We start from the raw sequence: 18,798 nt of genomic DNA, 5'->3' as shown, positions 1-18,798 counted from the left end.
GTCTGCCGTAATGCTGCTGTTGACCCCCTAGCGCGACATCGCAGGTAGCTGCCAGAGTCCTCCGTGAAATCTCGTCACCAGAGTGCCCTGACAATCGGTCGACGTCGTTGACCATAGTGCGCACTTTGAGGGGATTTGCAGCCTCTATAGGCGAGACTCTGCACATGCACTTTCTCTCGTTTATATGAGTCCCATTTTTTCTACACTCCATTTTGAGAAATCTGCGCCTTCTTGGCACCTCTGTGCTGTCTCTCGAAACCATCTTTCAATGATCGATGGCCTCATTAATTTCTTGAGCGTGACTTCATGTTTACTTCCTTGCGGTTTTCCGCTTTCACTTGTTCTAGCTGCGTTGGAATAAGCCATTCGTAATCATTATAATACCACATTTCTATACTGCGCTTCTGCACTCCTCCCGGATGCCTGCTGCTATTTGCGTTATTTGTTCTTGGCCTAAATTTCTAATCCTCTTTTATACTGCCATCATTTCTCTTTCTGCAGACTAATACTCTTATGATATCCTCCCTAGTTTCCCTCTCATTCTTCGTCTCATGTCCAACATTCAAGGACAAAAATAAAAAAATGGGAAAATTGTAAGATAATAATACGGAAATATTGAAGATAATGGTTTATTCCTGTCATATGTAGCAAAATCTTTCTTTTAAAGCGTTTCCATCGATCGCATCAAACACTTAAGACAGCCATAGAAAACTAGTGGGGAACGCTTTTGAAGATAGCAAAAACGTTAACAGAAAAAAATGCAAGACTGCTGTCGGATGATCTGCAGATGTTTTGATTGTTGCAGCAGTATCTTACATTATATAAAAAAAATTGCGTTCATATAAAAAAAGTTTCCCGCTAAAACGCTTTTGCCCAGAATTGTTGGGTAACGTTTCCACTTTTGCGAGCTTGCTACAGATTGTCTGCGACTTTAGACAGTAATCAAAGGTCGATTGCCTATGTTGGAAGTCCCACGTGATTTCAACTTCACATTTTGGCTTTCTATTTATCCAGACTAGCCTGTGCTGCTCAAAGTAATTAAGCGTTAACTTCCCTTTCTGTCCCCGTATCTGTCCAAGTCTTCGATGTGGAGGTTCCGGGAAAAGCGTCGCCAGAAAATACGGACCCGGAATAAACGTCCTCATCTGCGAAGGAAAAAATATCTACAAATTGATGCCACCAATGTCTCGTAACTTACAGTGATTCTCGCATCCACCTCAAGTGCGGGAGAGGCCACGAGTGGCCTTTTACCTCAGGAGGCGAATGTTTCGAGGTGGAACGCATCAACGACCCGTAAAAGCGACTATATGGTCAACGCAACGCAAGTGTGGCAGGGGTTTATCGCTCAAGGCTCGGAAGATTTGCAACAGAACACTAGATGAGAAGGAGATCTTCATATACAGGCTAGGAACAAGCTAAATACATTTATTAAAGCGAAAACTTTACTAGGCTATGTAGGCGGGATTCTTGTCCGCAAAATGTGTCGGCAGCAGTTGTGGACAACTCGAAAGCGGTAGCGTCAAACGAGTGGTCGTAATCGAAAGAAAACGATGCGGGGAGGCTTCCTGAAAGATTGTTTTCGAAATGGAATGAATAGTTAATTAATTATTGCCAAAAATGTGCAAAGAGAAGGCGGGGCCAGAACAAAAGTGCACGAAATTTGAAAACACCGGAAGTAGGCGGAGCGACAGCGTAGCGCCAAATTTGAAAAACCCGAAGTGTGGACGAAGCCAAAGCGTGGGGCCAAGTTTGAAAACTCGAAATGGCCAATCACATGTTAGATGGAGTATTCGCGTGTAATGGGTGCCCTGTCACTGCGGCAACGCGCAAGGCGACGAGCTCGCCACCGCGGAACGTCAGCTTCCACCCAGCGACGAACCACTCGCCCTGGAAGACGTGCGTGCGGTGATCTACGACCACCTCCGTCAGCAATACCCTCGCACAGCGCCTTTAACTCGTCTGCGCGCGCTCATTGTCGCGCCTCCAGCGCGCGATGATCATCCGAGTGTGCGTCGGCTGCGTGTGGCCAGGGGAAAGACGGGTGCGCCACGGACTTTCGTCGAGCGACGCGTGCGGTGACTGCGGCTGCGGCTGCGGCTCGAGTGCTTAAGATATTAGTTAGGTATTGCTGCGGCCGGCAACATTCTTTTCCTTCCGTTCTTATTTACTTTTAATTAAGCCACCACTACTACTACTGGTATTATTCACATGACCAATGATAAGTGATCGATAAGTAACCAGAGAGAGATAAAAGGAATGATAAATTAGAGTAAATTAGGTAATTAATGAGAAGCAAAAGGTAATGGACGGGTAAATAGCCTGGATGGTCATATAGTCAGTGGACGGGATCGAAGTGCGGCGGAAAATTTGAAAACTCGAAATGGTTGCCGGGATGAAATGAGGGTATAATCAGAGTTAATCGATAACAAACAATCAACTGACCGAGAAAACAACCGTGGCGCCAAATTTGAAAGTCGACCAGTGTCGAGGAGGCGTCGACGGTTTCGCAGGCTTCCAATGTGGGTAGCCGCAGTGATCTTTAATTTTTGTTGGGCATCTTATTTAGCTAGAGATTAATGATAGCGTAGCACAAGCAGTGCGCATGTCGCGTACATATAATATAACTATCACATGAGCCCGATGCACAATTTAGGGGATGTTAGTTCAGCGCGTAAGCTTTGCACATAAAGAAATGAGTTTTCAAATTTCGTAACGGCAAGGATCTCGTTTCGCAGAAAGTCTGGCGTCGCCGTCGTTGACCGTAAGCGAAAAATCCTCGAAAACTCCCGAGAGAAGCAACAAGATTGGCAGGTGGGCCTCCTAAGTCACGTGACCTTGTGGCGTCATCACCACGTGCCCGCCGAGTTGTGAACGAAATACGCACCGTGGCAGTTAATTTAATGAGTAATCTCCATAAGTTGCCCGGGAAGAGCAACTCCGATTGCACAGGCCTCACTGGTGGCAGCAGCTGCCATCCCAGTGCTGTGGCGCATCACTTAACTGCGGCACCAGCAGTGAGGACTCCCAAAGATTTATGAATGTTAATTAAAAATGATCAATTTTGCATCTATGGGCAATAACTCATTAGGCTGTCGCGTCCTAAACTTGAGGCGGAGCTTAAGTGCCCCCAACAGTTCTCTTGAAATCATTTTTCTAGTCACTCAACTACTCCTGTTCTGTGACCGCTTAGAAAATCATGCAACCCTCACGCTACCATTTCAAGGCTACGTCCTGAGGCACGGCCATTTCTACATGGAGCACTTCGCTTACATTCCTGTCCCTGAAAGTCGCCACTGCTTTTCTCTTGCTTTCTTTTGCTTTTTCTATTGTAGCTAATACTGCACATTCCTATACTCCAGTCACCGGAGATAAGCACCACTGTACTCTCTCTCACCTTCCTCGACATGCTTGCTGTTAGCACTATAACTCTGGTCCTTTTGTCCTTGACCCTGCTGGCTGCGATTGTAGCTTCCTTCCTTGACTTCGCCCTCTTTCTTTCCGCGCTATCGCTTCCTGTCTTCTTAGTCACTGCTTCTGCACAGCTGTTTTGTTCCTATACTTTCTCTCCTCTGGCTACGCCAGTGCAGGTTGCAGGCACGTCTCCTGGATTGGCATGTCCGCTGCTGTCGTTTTCAATGCCACTGACAGCCGTCTTTTTCAATTGTTGCCAACTTTTCTCTCACAACTTCCGTTCTAGAGCGACGTTCGCCTGGCGTCTTGTCCGTCTACCCAGTGCGGTAGCGTTCGCACTACGCAAAACCTAATCATGAAGTTCGCGCTTTCTGCCTCATCGACCGAATTAAACCTAATTTATGTTTAGGGACACTTCAAACTCTACATCTAACTTGAATGTTTTCTTAGCACCATTTATTTATTCCTGGAGGAAAACTCCCGCAGGAGCCGTGTCGCGGTACGGACTAGTAAGGGTACGTGTGACCAGGGTTTCGTAAAAAACGACCGCGGTAAACATGCCACTGGTAAAAAACATCCCCGTTTTCGAAGTGCGAAAAATCTCCCCATATGAGAGACATCAAACGTTCCGTAACTCCCTAGAACTTGAGCATACGCCTCGCATGTGAGAGTAGGGGGGTGGGGGGGTGGCTCGATCACCAGTGCCGCCCGGGTATCCACCGGTTTCGCCTAGCCCTGGTGCTCAGCGTATATTACGTCACGTTATGTACCGGCATGCAGTGCGCTTTAAACAGGATACTTGTCGCCGCTGGTGCTGTTCTAAACGTTATGGTAACAGAGGTGCTTTAATTCTGACCGTTCCCCATGCGACTAACGCCAAAAAATGCCCGAGAAATGCCGACTGCTTTGATAGATATTTTTCCGCTACCTACGAGTATGGGCTGGTGAACAGAGCTAAACATGGTAACTTTCTGGCGAACGCTTTGCACTTATCCCCCTATGACGGGGAGGGTCCGCTCGGCTACCCTTGATAGAGGACAAAGGACCACATTTATTCCACCCATGGGCATGGAAGTAGCTAAACAACGAACAGATTCCGGGTGTTCATCCCCCTGATGGCGCTGTGCCTAGTGTAATGGCTGTCATCGTGTACTTTTGGGGCTACGGAATTGAGCGGGAATCTGTGCCGCAATCGCTCTTGAAGTTTTTAGAGGACACTGGCCTCATAGATCAGTGGTAGAGCCACAATCATTTAAATCGGGGACTAGGCGAAACAATAGCCGAGAGGCAACTGTATGTCTAAACCCACTTGAACATTCACACCACCACCACCAAAACACCGCGGGCCGTCCTTTAAAAATTTGCAGTGGCATTAACGGTACGGACGAGAGCAAAAGCATCTCTGAATCGTTCGACGCTTCAGCGAAGTTACCAGTGGAACGACTTTGTGGTGTGCCTTTCCTTGGCATGACCTGCACTACATGGCAATATTGTGATCTATGGCTGCAAAATACTTCATGCTTACATCTATGCTCAGTCAAGAAACAGTCGAATTAAGAGGGGAATTTTTTTCTGAAGTGGGTGGCCGGAGTATTCATTGTTGGGGCAAAAATTCACTAGGGTTTTTTTTTTTCCTAGTGGGCTCTTGCCCAGGGGAGATTTTTTCCGAGGACATATTTTCCGCGGTCGAATCATCCGGCGACAATTCTTACGGGGGCCTTTTTTCCCTACACCCGTGTGCCCAACACACCCTGGAGAGTCCAGGTGGTGTTGGTGTGATGCCGAAGCTTGAAGATGGGGCCGCCATGGGCGCCAGGCTTCTGTGATTGAAGCACCCGGGAGGCGGGTGCGGAAGGTGGTTTGAAAGCTCTGGCCGTGGCCGCGCCTTGCGTTTGTTTCGTGTTTTCGTTCAAGTTTCGCTGTGCACATGTACACCTGTTGAAAACAAATGCGTTCGGAATGTTTCTCACGCCGAAGTGCCGAAATCAACTTATTTTTCGCGAGCATTTATTTCGCGAAAAGAATGGGGCAGTCACCAAGTTTCCTAGTGCTGACAGGCCGATTCGTGGCTCTTTATACATAGTGAAACAACCACGCTGAACCCATCTTAGCACGAACTCAAGAGTAAACAAACAGAAAGTGTAGTGACGGGTTGGTTGATGCCCCTTTAAAGACGACAATTATGAAATCTGCAGCCTCGTCGGAAATTAACGCACATTTTCTTGGTAAACTCTCCTTGCTCACATGGCCAGAGCAGAACATTGAACCCACAGAAGCTCAGAAGCCTCTACAGCTCATCGTTCTGTTCTAAATATTTCACGGAATTCACGCCACACTCACGCTCAACGCAATTTAGGACGAATTTAGCAATACACAAAAAGAAAACATACTGATGGTTGATGCTCTTTTTGAGGCAATTTTGGAACCTGCAGCCTCTCCCGATCTCAGCTCACAATTTCTTGGTAAACTCCCCTTGCTTACATGGCCAGAACAGGACATTGTACCCACAAAAGAAGAAAAAGCTCAGAAGCTTTATCCGCTGATCCTTAGGCTCTAAATCTTTCATGGAATTTCGCGCCACACCCACAAGCCACGCCTTATCACGAACTCAGCAGTACATAAAAGGAAAACGTACAGACGGTTGGCGCCCTTTTTTAGAAAACTTTGGAATGGCCGTCTTCACCAGAACTGAAGCCACTGCCCCCACCATACTTATTGCCCCCCCCCCCCCCCTCCAGCTTATATTGCCCCAACATAGCATTACAACCCTAAAAGCAGACAAAAGCTCATAATCCTATTCAGCTCGTCGTTCGGTTCTAAAAAAATCAATAAAAGGAAACGGAGACGAAATGAAGCCGCCCAGAAGAAAGAACAACCCACCCCTCCCTCACCTCCTTCTCCTCAGCCATGAATGGGCTTGCGCTACTCGTGACCACTAGTGTGGCTCCCCCTCGCGATTCTGAAGTCTGAGCACAGAAGGAGAAGGGGTGGGGAATGGGGAAGAGGGGAGATAAAAAGCGCTGCTTTGGACGGAAGTCTTCAGTCGTCTGCGACATGCGGGAGCGTCTACCTCGTGCGCATTTATCGAACGTCGACAACGGACTACGCTGCTTGCTAAGAGACCGGTGCTCTGCGCTTGGGTAAATATAAGCGGTGGGCATGCCGGCATGAGGTAGCAGTGAAAGAATTTTCGAGGTGGATCCCTCAATGACGGTGAGCTTGAATTCTTGTTCCTTGATTCGCAGGTGAGATCATGGGGGAACGAGAAGGCAGCCAGGAATGCATCCTGCAGTACCCCGGTCCATACAGCGAGTGGATGACAGGTATCGACGACCGGATACTTCAAGACCCACCTCGGGCGTCTACGCCGATACCGGAGAGCCGCCGTGATTCCCAGGGGCCGTCCGATTTATCCAGTTCGTGGGAGTCATCCGCTGTTCCTTCCACCTGCTCTTACGATGCCTCAGGGAGCAGCTCCGAGGAATCAGGGTCAAGCGCAAGTGCTGCGGAAGGTGCTCTTTTTGCTAACGATTTCGAGCAATCAAGCAGCGAGACGTCTTCTAGTTTTCCGGAGGACCTGGATGACGACTACGACCGGCGCTTCATTGTCAACGGCACTGCATGTGCGATTTGCCGTGAAAGGCAGCTCTTCCGTTTGCAGCGCCAACGGATAATACGAGCGCTGGAGCTCCCCGACACCTCGGCGGAGTTAAACCTAAGTTCTGGAGTCTTCGGAAGCAGCGACCAGAGCTCGGAATACTCGCAATGACCTGCCTTTCTCATGGTAAGTGCAATATAGTTGTGCAGCGTAGTTTGCGTCCACTTGTGCTCTGTCGATGACTTGGCTATGGACAATGCTGCTTTTAAATCATTTTGTTACGTAGGCATTATGCCAGACACTTGTAGCAAAGTGTGTTTTATCCTTAGCACGTGAGCTTTGTAATACTCCACGTGAAAGCATGTGTGGATTAATCTATTTCTGACCTGTGGTTGTTGTGCGGAGGAAAATGTAGGCTCACACTGGGGATTCTACTGTGAAATTGCATGTTCGGTTACCAGTTCTTCTGACTGAATTCCAATCCGCCTTTTTTATCTTTCTTTTTCGATTATAGCCGAAGCTTTGGGCTTCTTCCTGCGTGACTGGAGCGGGCGACTAACCCTGGGCTGAGATGGCTGCGGATGTTTCGTCGCTCGGTGTGCGGCCAAAGTCTTGGTGCAGAAGTCGGCTTGGATCTTTCTTAGTATATAACAATGTTAATAAATTCAATAATTTTGCTTTTTCACTTCGTATCTCTGTGTGTTCCCAGGCATGCTCTCTCTACGGCGCTTCCACCTCAGTCCGGCATAAGGTCTTGCCGACGGGGTTACTTTTGAGCGGATTTTTGGATGCTGATACGAAGGATTTGCGACTTGGAAATATCGGGTGATAATTTAGGATTCTATACCCTACATGGCGATAGGTGGTAGTTCGTAGGTATAAGGAGGGCCGTGAAGGCGAATTAACCATCGGGGCGCTTAAGTCAAAGCAACCTTTTTAACGTGGATGCTGCAAAGCATCTTGCGATTTTTTTTTCTGCTAGCGACAGCTAGGCGCGATTTGGCAAATAATGTCTATGTCCAGCGCTTTATGAGACAAGCAACGTTCATGTGCAGTATAGCGGAAGAAAAAAATGGTCACGGAACGCTCTACGTGCAAGCGATGATGACGCTGTAGTGCAACATCGATAATATGCAAGAACGGGTATGGCAGCGGAGGCGAGCTCTCACAGTGGAAAGCCGACTTGGATTTTCAAACACAGAGACGAGTCTATCATTGACAAAGTGTTCCAAACTGATCTGCCTCCACCCCCCGTACCTGTTCTCTGTCGTGCCCGCATGCCGATCTGGAGCGAGGGTTCATTAACAGTAATGAATAAAGCTGTTTTGTATTTTACTTGGTTTATGTATGCTGTGTGTGAGTATTCAAACTATATTAGTTTTTTGGTTCGCCGGATTGCAAAATAATCTTTTGGGCATCAAAGTGGAACTCTATGTGATTAGATTTCATATTTCTCGACGCTTGCTTTTGTTGCACCTGCTTTGTCTGTATACCCCTTTTGGTATGCAATCGTCGGTCCATCAGCGGCCATAATGGGACCGCAAGCTGCACTAGCGGGAATCTGCTATTCTGTTCCGGTTATAGAATTTGCATATAGAGCATTTTTTTCTAATTGGTCTAGGCTGCTGTCAAGAAACTAGGTCGCTCACAACCAGCTGTTGTGATGACGTAAGGAGGTCACGCGACCTCTCTCGACCAATCAGGGTTTTCCCACTAGGGCAGGGTGTGATTATGTAAAAAGATCACATGATCGGCGAATTTCGTCTCAGATATCGATAGTGTTTTCGTGCGACGTGTTAACAGCGAAGATCTGGGCAACAGCGCACGCAGCTTAGAAAGTGGCCTGGGTGGCCTATAGCTCGTTTCCTAATCCCGAAGAAGAGTTATCCAGCGCTATAGCGCGCCAGTTAATGAAAACACCACCAGCTGTTTTGTTGTAAGAGAAGCGGCTGATGGCGACGGCTCCTGAAGCTGCGCTAGCTGCCAGGGATGCCATGGGCGCTTCCCGCGTAGAAACTATGTGAACGGGCGAGAGAATGCGGACCATACAGCAGCTGAAGTGTGTACAGCGAGGCGACGGTTACCCATGAGGCGTCCTGGAATGCGCTACGGCTTCCCTGCAATGCGCTTCATGTTTTCACCCCCCCTCCTCCCCGGGTCATTTCTAGCGATACACGTTCACTTGTTTTCTGCACATCTGGGCAGCCTTTGCACCGTTTGCCAGCTTAGCCCCCATTTCCCAATCATAGGCGCGTCTATTGAAACGTTTTGACATGCTCAGATCATGGATAACTTTAATTTAGTGGAAGCCTACTAGGTTAGGCGTGTACCGAATTTCCAATGTCTTCACATGGGCTCGCTCCTGCTGCTGAGTGCGCGCACTACGCAACGCGTAATTCGGTTTAGTTGGCTTGCAGTGACCTAAAAATAGCCGCCATCTTGCTGGACCATTATAAAAGCCTGCGTGCTTACCTAATCAGCTGATCACTGCCTGCTCGATATACACTGAGTAAACTTTACCTGATCCACTATAATGGCTCCTGTGATCTTATGTCGAAGCCACTTTATACATGGCTCGTACTTGTACCGATCCGCTTTGGTAAGACTTCCGGCTATGTGGCGGTGGTTAGAGAGATATGTTGCGTGCGTTGGCGTGGGAAACGTTGTTGCAGGAACAAGGTGCAATAGAGCAATATGCGTTGGCGTTGACAACATTGCTGAAGAAACGCGGCACCGGAGCATTGGCCGCCGGCGTACATTGGGTGAATTATCATCGATGATGAGAAGTTGAAGACCCCCATAACTGGCTCCTTGGGTCAGTGGACACCTTATTCGCTCTTTCAGGTACGTTGCGGTGGTGAACACCTGAAAAAAAAAACTTGCTTGTGCACAATATTTCGTGCTTAGCAATGGTAAACCGCCAAACCAATTTTTGTCGCCTATTTTGCAACTAGAACTCCCTGAGAAATTCCTAGAATTCCTCTAAATCTGTTCATGAAATGCTGTAAGTGCGTCCTAGAAGCTTGTTAGAAGAAATCCCATCTTATGGAAATCTGCTTACGGTTAAAAAAATTATATGATCCGTGGAGAGCCTTGCCTGCTGTTTTTTTACCGGGAATTTCGTAAGCTGCTTTTCATCGCTTAATTTTGGCTGTCGGTATTGAAGACACTGCACTGCAATTGCAATGCTGCAATTCGGCACACAGGCATCTGTTTCTGGTAAAGCCGAACATGAATTCACCATATCGCAGCCTCCGCCCCACATCGGCCGCCAATGCCCCTGTTCATAGCCATGGGTGTCTGAGGTTAGAGCCGGCATTAAATACCCTGAGCTTTGAGGTGGCTGCGCCGCCTGTCGTGTGTGAGGCGAAGCGCGGTCGGGGTTTCCGACACCCTCTCTCCTTGCAGTCGAGCACGTGCGGTGATTCTTGTGAATTATCATCACTATAAATAAGAGCTTTTGCCTAAAGCAGTGTCTGAACCATCATAAAAAAAAATATATTGCTGCGCGGCGGGGTTGGTCAAACAGGTGCATAACCCCCCGGGAACGCATTTCAATGAATTTCCTGAACGCCCCCCCCCCCCTCCCCCAAACGGGAGCAGTCTGATTGGGAGCCGCAGCCAGAACTGGCTCGTAAGCTGGGTTTAACGAAATATGTTGCACTGCTCGCCGAAGACAGCTGTACAGGAAGACTCCCTAATAAATACCAAGGCTCTTCCCCGAAGGCTTGCCCCAGATTCGTAGGCTACTCCTGCGAGAATATCTTTAAGGAAGTTTATTTTGTGTACAACAGGTGACGTCTGTATGCTGCTACCTCATTTTCCTGCCTTACAAGCGCACGATAATTACGAAAGGTTAACTCCGGCAGCTGCCAATATAAAAAAAAATTATCAGTTGCATTTTCATTAAGCCAACCCATCAAAGCAAACGCATCTTTTGCGCAGTTTTAAAAAGCCTACTATAGCAACTCGATGGAATGAGGCGCTTCTTCAATGCTAAGACCAAGCTTGACTTTACCACATGAAGTAGAAATTTTTCAAACATTTCTTTCTCATAGTAAAGAACAGGCATAGTGATTCTGCGGTGAAACTGAGATCCAGTAAATACAGGCCGGTGGAAGGCTTAAATCCGCTGGTGACTTCGACAGCCTCCGAGGAGCTGTCAGGCTACTCAGCTTTAAAGCTCCCATCATTTTATCGCCTTCTCTAAACAAAAGGTTCTTTACCACACAAAATCATCATCATCATATCAGCCTGACTAAATCCCCTGCAAGGCAAAGGCCTTTCCCATGTCTCTCCAATTAGCCCTGTCCTTTGCCAGCTGCGCCCACCCTTATGCCTGCAAACTTCCTACTCTAATTCGCCTAACGTTCTGCCACCCCCTGCTACGCTTGCCTTCTCCTGGAATCCACTCCGTTAACGTTAAGGACCAGCGGTTATCTTTCCTTCGCATTACATGCCCTGCCCAAGCCCATTTAATCCTCTTGATTTCGACTTGGATGCCAATATCACGAGTTTGTTCCCTCACCCACTCTGCCCGCTTCCGGTTTCTTAAGGCTACGCCTATCATTATTCTTTCTATGGCTCGCTGCGTTGTCCTTAAGTTAAGCTGAACCCTTTTCGTTAGGATTTGAACGAAAACATCTTCTACGGAAGTCCGTCTGGTTGGGTTCTTGAGATAGTTGTGAAAAAACTGACGCAAACCAATACCTTTAACTTTTACCCAAACGTTTCAGGACCAACTCGGTACATTCTTCAGGGGTGACTAAGGTGTAGCAGGCTGCTGCTGGCCCCACCCCGGCTGCTCGTGCAATGTGCAGGCTCGCGCGAAAAGTTCGACGCAGGACGCTACGTGCGCGTGGCTACGTATATACAGTTTATTTTTTCCCGGTAAAAATTGCACGCAGTGGCCGCACGCGTGCACTTATTTTGGAACAGGGCCTGAACATTAGCGCACGAGCGGCGCGAACTTGATTGCCTTATGTATTTTGTGAATAGTGTACAAAGCTCTCCCTTGTCCTTTCTTTCTATCGCTCCCCTTTATACTTCTCCTCGCTATCCTCGCTCTTTCCCTTTCACCTCCGCCGGCTGCAGCTCGGGAGCTTAAGATATTAGATAGCTATTGCTGCGGCCGGCAACATTCTTTTCTTCCGTTTTTATTTACTTTTAAATAAACCACCACTACTACTACTGCTACTAATCACATGACCAGTGATAAGTGATCGATAAGTAACCAGAGAGAGATAAAAGCAATGATAAATTAGAGGAAATTAGGTAATAATGAGAAGCAGAAGGTAATGGACGGGTAAATAGCCTGGATGGTCATATAGTCAGTGGACGGGATCGAAGTACGGCGGAAAATTTGAAAACTCGAAATGGTTGCCGGGATGAAACGAGGTTATAATCCGAGTTAATCGATAACCAAGCAATCAACTGACCGAGAAAACAACCGTGGCGCCAAATTTGAAAGTCGACCAGTGTCGAGGAGGCGTCGACGGTTTCGCATTCTTCCAATGCGGGTAGCCGCAGTGATCTCTAACGTTTGCTGGGCATCTTATTTAGAGATTAATGATAGCGTAGCACAAGCAGTGCGCATTTCGTGTACATATAATATAACTATCACATGATCCCGATGCACTATTTAGAGGATGTTAGTTCAGTGCCTATGCTTTGCACAAGAAGAAAGGAGCTTCACGCTTGTACAAGAGCTTGCAAGGTACGTGTACGGGTTAGCAGACATGATGTAATGGTATGCAGGGCATTAAAAGTTGGCTACTTGCCCCGTAATAATTTATATGCTGCGGTATTTATTTTCAGAATGGAGACAGACAGCCGTGGTGTGATCTAACTGCAAAACACTTCATGCTTACATCAATTTTTAAATTCAAGGAAGAGTCCAATGAACGCGCCGATTTCTTAACAAGTGTGTTCCGGAAAAATTCGTGCTTGGCTTATTTTTTTACTTGGGGACACATTATCCTAGAGGGAGCTTCTTCTGGGAACCTTTTTTGCGAGTCCGAGGAAGTAGTGTTTGCAGTGAGGTATATGAACTGATCCAGTCCCGAATCCGGTCGCGTCGGCGTCAGAACAATGCTCTAAAATTTGTTCGTCGCTAAAATAATGAACACCGGGATAGAGCAATGTAAAAAGTAAACAACGTTTACGGATCGTTGATCCCTTCCGAGCAGCTGGCACAAGTGATAACTGCGATACAAGCAAATCTCTTCCCACAGCCGCTTAGCTTCTGTTGACTGATACGGTGCTGCTGAAGGCGTCGCGTAAATTTACCACATCCGCAGTTATTTCATTATGAGATGGAGAGCGTAAAGCGGTGACAAGATTAGTACCTTTATTACAAAGGCGGCCAGTATATACCGAAGCGCTGTGCACTGAGGCTTCGATGCGAAGCAGGTTAGGCACAGCGAGGACCAGGGCAACGGAGATCGTCATCTGACGGGCCGGCAGGCGGCGCTGTTGCGGTAAGCCGAAGGCGCGGATTTTATGTGCAAATGTTGCGTATTAGGTGCACGCCTGGACAGGGCTGACGAAGCAAACACCAGCCTAGCGCTACGTATGGATGCCCTAGAAAAAGAGCTGCAGGTAGAGAGGGCAGCGAAGCGCAAACTCCAAGAGCAGCTTAGTGAATTGTTGAACGCAAAAATGGCTGACACCGCCAAGCGGAGCGACATTGGCGGACATTCCAGCGGCAGCTACGATGATGGGGCCTGCGCTGGCATGGACAGCGATAAGGAGTTAGGTCAGGCGGGTTCAGACAGGAACAGCTACGCCCACGTGGAAGCTAGGAAGCCTGTTGGTGATGGAGAGAAGGGGAACAAGATAACTTCCATGAATGAGGTCGCAGCCACAGATAAGAGGCAGCATAATAAACCGGAAGTTAGGATGGAGGAAGCGAGTGCCCAAGTACTTATCGATGGAGACTCAAAGATTAGTAGTGGCAAAAGAACTATAATGGAGCGTGTAAAGGGTGATAAGCGGGTAGCAGTCGGGGCATTCCCAGGCATTAAAATGGACGCAGTACTGAGAGAAACAAACAACGAACTTTCTAAGAATGTTGAAGAGCGCAATTTGGTAGTGATAGCGGCGGGACTAAATGATGTCTTGAATGGTGAAGCCGCAAATGTAGTGGAAAGATTAGCGGAAGGAGTTGACGATTTAAGGGCGATAGCACAGCAAGTCCAGATCGTGGTGTGCACAGTTCCGGAAGTGCAAGGACGGAACGGAGAAATTGCCAAGAACGTTGTGGCTGTTACTCGGGAGATATGGAAGTTAATCCAGGAGAAAAAAGGCTTTGAAGTGGCAGCAAACAGGGAAGTGCATAGAGCAGGCTTTGGCTGAGGCTTTACACGAGATGGCATCCGCTTTAATAGAAGGCTAGGAGCCGAGATCGGGTGGCGCCTGGCAGGCCGTGCACTAGCTTTTTTATGGAGTCCATTGTGGCTCAGGGCATAGGGGTAGGTAGAAGCAAAGTAGAAAGTGTAGCAATGCAGGCTGACACCAATAAAATGGCCACTAAGAGGTCCAGAAAGAAAACTACAAAAAATAAATTTAACACTAGGATCAGGTACATAAACATGCAAGGCGGTAGAAAGAGAGCGATGTGGTTAGAGATAGAACTTCAGTTGAAGGACGAAGTAGGTGTATACGCGCAATGCGAGACACACCTCAGGGATCTAGAAGACCCACCATTTATTGATGGCTACGTCTGGGAAGGGAGCAACAGAACAACAACGGAGAGGAAGGGAGGAGGAGCAGGTATGCTGGTACATCAAGGAACAAATTGGCAAAGAATAAAGTCAACTTGCAAAGAACATGTCTGGGTATCGGGTACAATTGCCGGTAAAAGGACATGGCTAGTAGCAGTTTATTTAGGGACAGGGGACAAATGCAGGCAAGAGAACACGGATCTAGTTAAGGGTATCAGTGCCGATATAAAGCAGTTTGGAGAAGGCGCCAATATTATTCTGTTGGGGTACATGAATGGCCACATCGAGGATCTGGATGGATACACAGATTATAACGGGAAGTTGATGCTAGAGTTCTGTGAGCGACACAACCTAGTTATTGTAAATAGAGAAACTAAGTGTGAGGGACAAATCACGTGGGAATCCCGTAACAGGCAAACGACCATTGACTACTGCTTAATCTCGCACGGGATGTATAGCAAGCTCGCAATGATGGAAATAGACGAAGAGGGGAAGTACAGCCTCGGTAGTGATCATAAGCGTATTAGTCTACTGTTTGGAGCCCTGCTCAAAAGAGAAATGAAGGGGAGTCAAAAAGAGTGAGGAAAATTAAATGCAGAACAAATAGCGCAAATATAGCGGCGTGCATAGAGGAAGCAATAGAGACACATCCCGTGGAAAAGTGGGATTATAAGTTAGAGCTCCTCATTAGTAAAAAAATAAAACAAGTAAAAGGAGTAAACCACTGGAGAGGAAAGAGGAAGCCACGAAGTTGGTGGAATAAGGAAATTAGGGAGGCCATCGAACAACGACGGTTGGCATCACGGGAACACAGAGAAGCAAAGAGGGCGCAGTTATCTGAAGAGGAAATAGGCCGAAAATGGGAATCTTGTCGACAAAAGAAACAGCAAGTGCAGGTCCTCGTACAGGTTAAAATAAAGCAGTCCTCTGATCGCTGGCTGGCTTAAGTTCACGATGCAACTAAAGGGGGGCCAAGAAAATTATGGAACCATATAAGCTGGCTGGGCAAAGCGAATCACAGAAAGCAAGAACCGATTCACGATGCCGAAGGAAAATGTTTAGAGGGAGATGACGCTGTGAACTACATTTCATCAGTTATAGCTGAGTCATTTAAGAAAGACGATAGAGTAATCTCCCGAAATGAGGGAGCAACACAGCAACGCACAATAGAAAACAGCGTGGAACTGACGAATCTTAACTGGAAAAAGGTGGGAGCAAATATTCCAAGATGTACGTCAGCAGGGATCGACGAAATTCTAATCAAGCTAATGAATGAACTTGGCCCAAGAGGCAAGGAAACGCTGAAAAAAGTATTGGAGGCAGTCATAACTTATCAGCAAATTCCGTACAGCTGGAAACAAAGTAAAATGAATTTGATTTATAAAGGAAAAGGCAATAAGAGGAGCATAAAATCCTTCCGACCGATTACGATAACATCAGTTACATACAGGCTGGCGATGCAGGCGGTGAAAATAAAAATGCAGTCATGGGTAGAATGTAATAGAATACTCGGAGAACTTTAGAACGGGTTCAGAAGTGGTAGGCGCTTAGATGATTGCCTGTTCGTACTTACCCAGTGCATAGAAATAGCTAAGGCGGAAAACAGACCTCAGTATTTAGCCTTCTTGGACATAAGCGGTGCATACGACAACGTGAACAGGGAACTCCTGTGGAACCTATTAAAAGGTGAAGGTGTCAGTCATGAGGTAATTAATTTTCGACTGGAAATATATCGAGAAAATGAAGTTGAAATAACATGGGAAGGAATTAAGAGTACAACTATCCACATACACAAAGGATTAAGGCAAGGTTGTCCTCTATCACCGCTGCTGTTCACGTTTTATATGATAAGTATGGAAAGAAGGCTACAAGGAAGCAATCTAGGTTATGATCTGTCATACACATTAGGCAGAAAGTATACTGAGCAACGACTACCGGGTTTAATGTATGCGGACGATATTGTACTGTTAACAGATAGCCAGGAAGATCTTCAAACTTTGGAGACGAAGGAGACAGTTTAGGTTTCAGTTTTAGCGCAACTAAGTCAGGTATGATGGTTTTCAACGGCACAACTGATCAGGAGCTTACAATACAAGGCCATGAAATACCCCGAGTGGCCGAATACAAATATCTTGGGGTATGGGTAAAGAACGGGCATATGTACACGGCAAAGCACGAACAGTCTCTCATAGCAAAAGGGAGAAGAGATGCCGGGATAATGAAACATAGGGCATTGTGGGGGTACAACAGGCATGAAGTCCTCAGGGGTATTTGGAAAGGAATAATGGTGCCGGGGCTTACTTTCGGGAATGCAGTTCTATGTTTAAGAGCTGCAGTTCAGTCGGGATTAGAAGTAAATCAGAGAACTGTCGGAAGATTTGCACTAGGTGCCCACGGGAAAACCACAAACGAGGCAGTACAGGGGGATATCGGCTGGGCAACGTTCGAAGCACGGGAAGCTCAGAGTAAATTACTATACGAAGAACGCCTGAGGAAATTGGATGATAACAGGTGGGCAGCTAAGGTATTTAAATACCTGTACAGAAAGAGCTTTGACACACAGTGGCGGAAACGAACTAGAAAGCTGGCCAGTAAGTTTTCCAGAGACGAGGAAGGAGAAAGAAAGAACATTAAACGACAGGTTAAAAACGTTACAGTTGGCACGAAAAAGTTACGTGCACCACGAAGCGAAACAAAGTTTTCGACGCATGCGGGCATAAGCGCGGCAAGGCCAGCAGGTAGGAGGAGTAGGGTGTGAAAGGCGCAGCGCCAGACGCATCGAAACGATTGCGATGGCAATGGATGAACGCTATTGACGTACTGAAATCGCTGAAGTCGTCTCTGCCTTCGACGCAGCGTTTCGGTGGAGGCGAAACGCAAAGGCGCCCGCGTGCTGTGCGATGTGAGTGCACGTTAAAGATCCCCAGGTGGTCGAAATTATTCCGGAGCCCTCCACTACGGAACCTCTTTCTTCCTTCATTCTTTCAGTCCCTCCTTTATCCCTTCCCTTACGGCGTGTTTCAGGTGTCGGTCGAGATGTGACAGATACTGCGCCATTTCGTCCGCCCCCCCCCCCGCAAAAAAAACAAAAAAAAAAACAATTCAACTTCATTTGGTCTCTGCATTTAAAAGAAATTTGCTGGCAACCAAGCAGAAGATGCGCCGCTGAGATTGTACAGTGATTCATTGCAAATATTCTAGCTGAGTTCTAAGAAAATTTCATCCCTGCTCTCTGCCGACTCTGCTCAGCTGTAGAGCATAAATACTGCGGCATCATACGTTTGCTTAAATGCTTATGGTCTTTATTCAAATTAAAAATACCTGGTTTTTTAAATTCTATAGTTGGAGCATCGACATTTGAGCTAAGGTATGAGCTCATGCTCAAAACAGAGCGAAACTTGTTGCGTATGCGAGCTACGCAGAGTTATATCGGTGATATGTCCACACCTTCAAAATGCAAAGTTATCACATCCTGTTATCAGCTGAAATTTTGCTGCCACAAAATCGAGAGCTGATTAGACAACAGAAATGACGTCTGTGTTCTCTTTGGCTATTTTCGGGCTAAATTTTTTCCTGCGCGTATAACAAGAAGTATAAGTATACGCTCTCCTTGCTATCACTACCCGTATCAAACGCCGCAATCGAACGAGTGTCTCGCTCACTAAAACCGACCTGAGACATAGATTGCCTAATGAGAAATTGGAAGCGCTCCTCACGCGTACGTAGTGTGGCCTGGTCAGAAACGGAGGATAGCTGCTGCAAGGATTTCAAACCGGGCCAAGAATTTTTGTTCCATTTCAGTTAAAACATTTTGTACATGAGTCAATTGCAGCCCCGCTACCCAATCAGCTTACGATGCTTAAGATCCTTCTCTAGCCTACTTGTGTCAATTTATTTTAGTTTTTCTTTTACGGTGTTGCGTTGCGCTCAGCGAAACTGTCATGAGCTCCATAATGCAAAATCGATAGTTCTGCTTTTAGAAAAAAGAAGACACAAGAATTTGTGACGAAGACCAACGTTTTTAAAGTATGCATTTAAAAACTCAGATGAAGACCGCACTATGCC

At 47.0% G+C, this 18,798-nt stretch overlaps 1 protein-coding gene across 4 annotated transcripts in view; it reads left to right on the top strand.

The window, feature by feature from the left end:
• Positions 1–7,694, top strand: part of LOC144099323 (uncharacterized) — a 49,362-nt gene extending 41,668 nt beyond the window's left edge. For 2 of the 4 annotated variants that reach the window (XR_013307375.1, XR_013307376.1), the window contains 2 exons: positions 6,657–7,195; positions 7,524–7,694. Coding sequence is in view for 1 of the 4 variants with exons in the window: in XM_077632540.1 (XP_077488666.1) it covers positions 7,524–7,568 (45 nt within the window). In the remaining 3 variants the exon portion in view is untranslated. The remainder of the gene's footprint in view (positions 1–6,656; positions 7,196–7,523) is intronic. The other 2 variants (XM_077632540.1, XM_077632539.1) reach the window with 1 other exon arrangement.
• Positions 7,695–18,798: the final 11,104 nt, after the last annotated feature.

This window comes from Amblyomma americanum, chromosome 7 (assembly GCF_052857255.1).
Source record: "Amblyomma americanum isolate KBUSLIRL-KWMA chromosome 7, ASM5285725v1, whole genome shotgun sequence".
NCBI lineage: Eukaryota > Metazoa > Arthropoda > Arachnida > Ixodida > Ixodidae > Amblyomma > Amblyomma americanum.
Note: the sequence above shows the minus strand (reverse complement) of the source record. Positions and strands in the feature narration are given on the sequence as shown.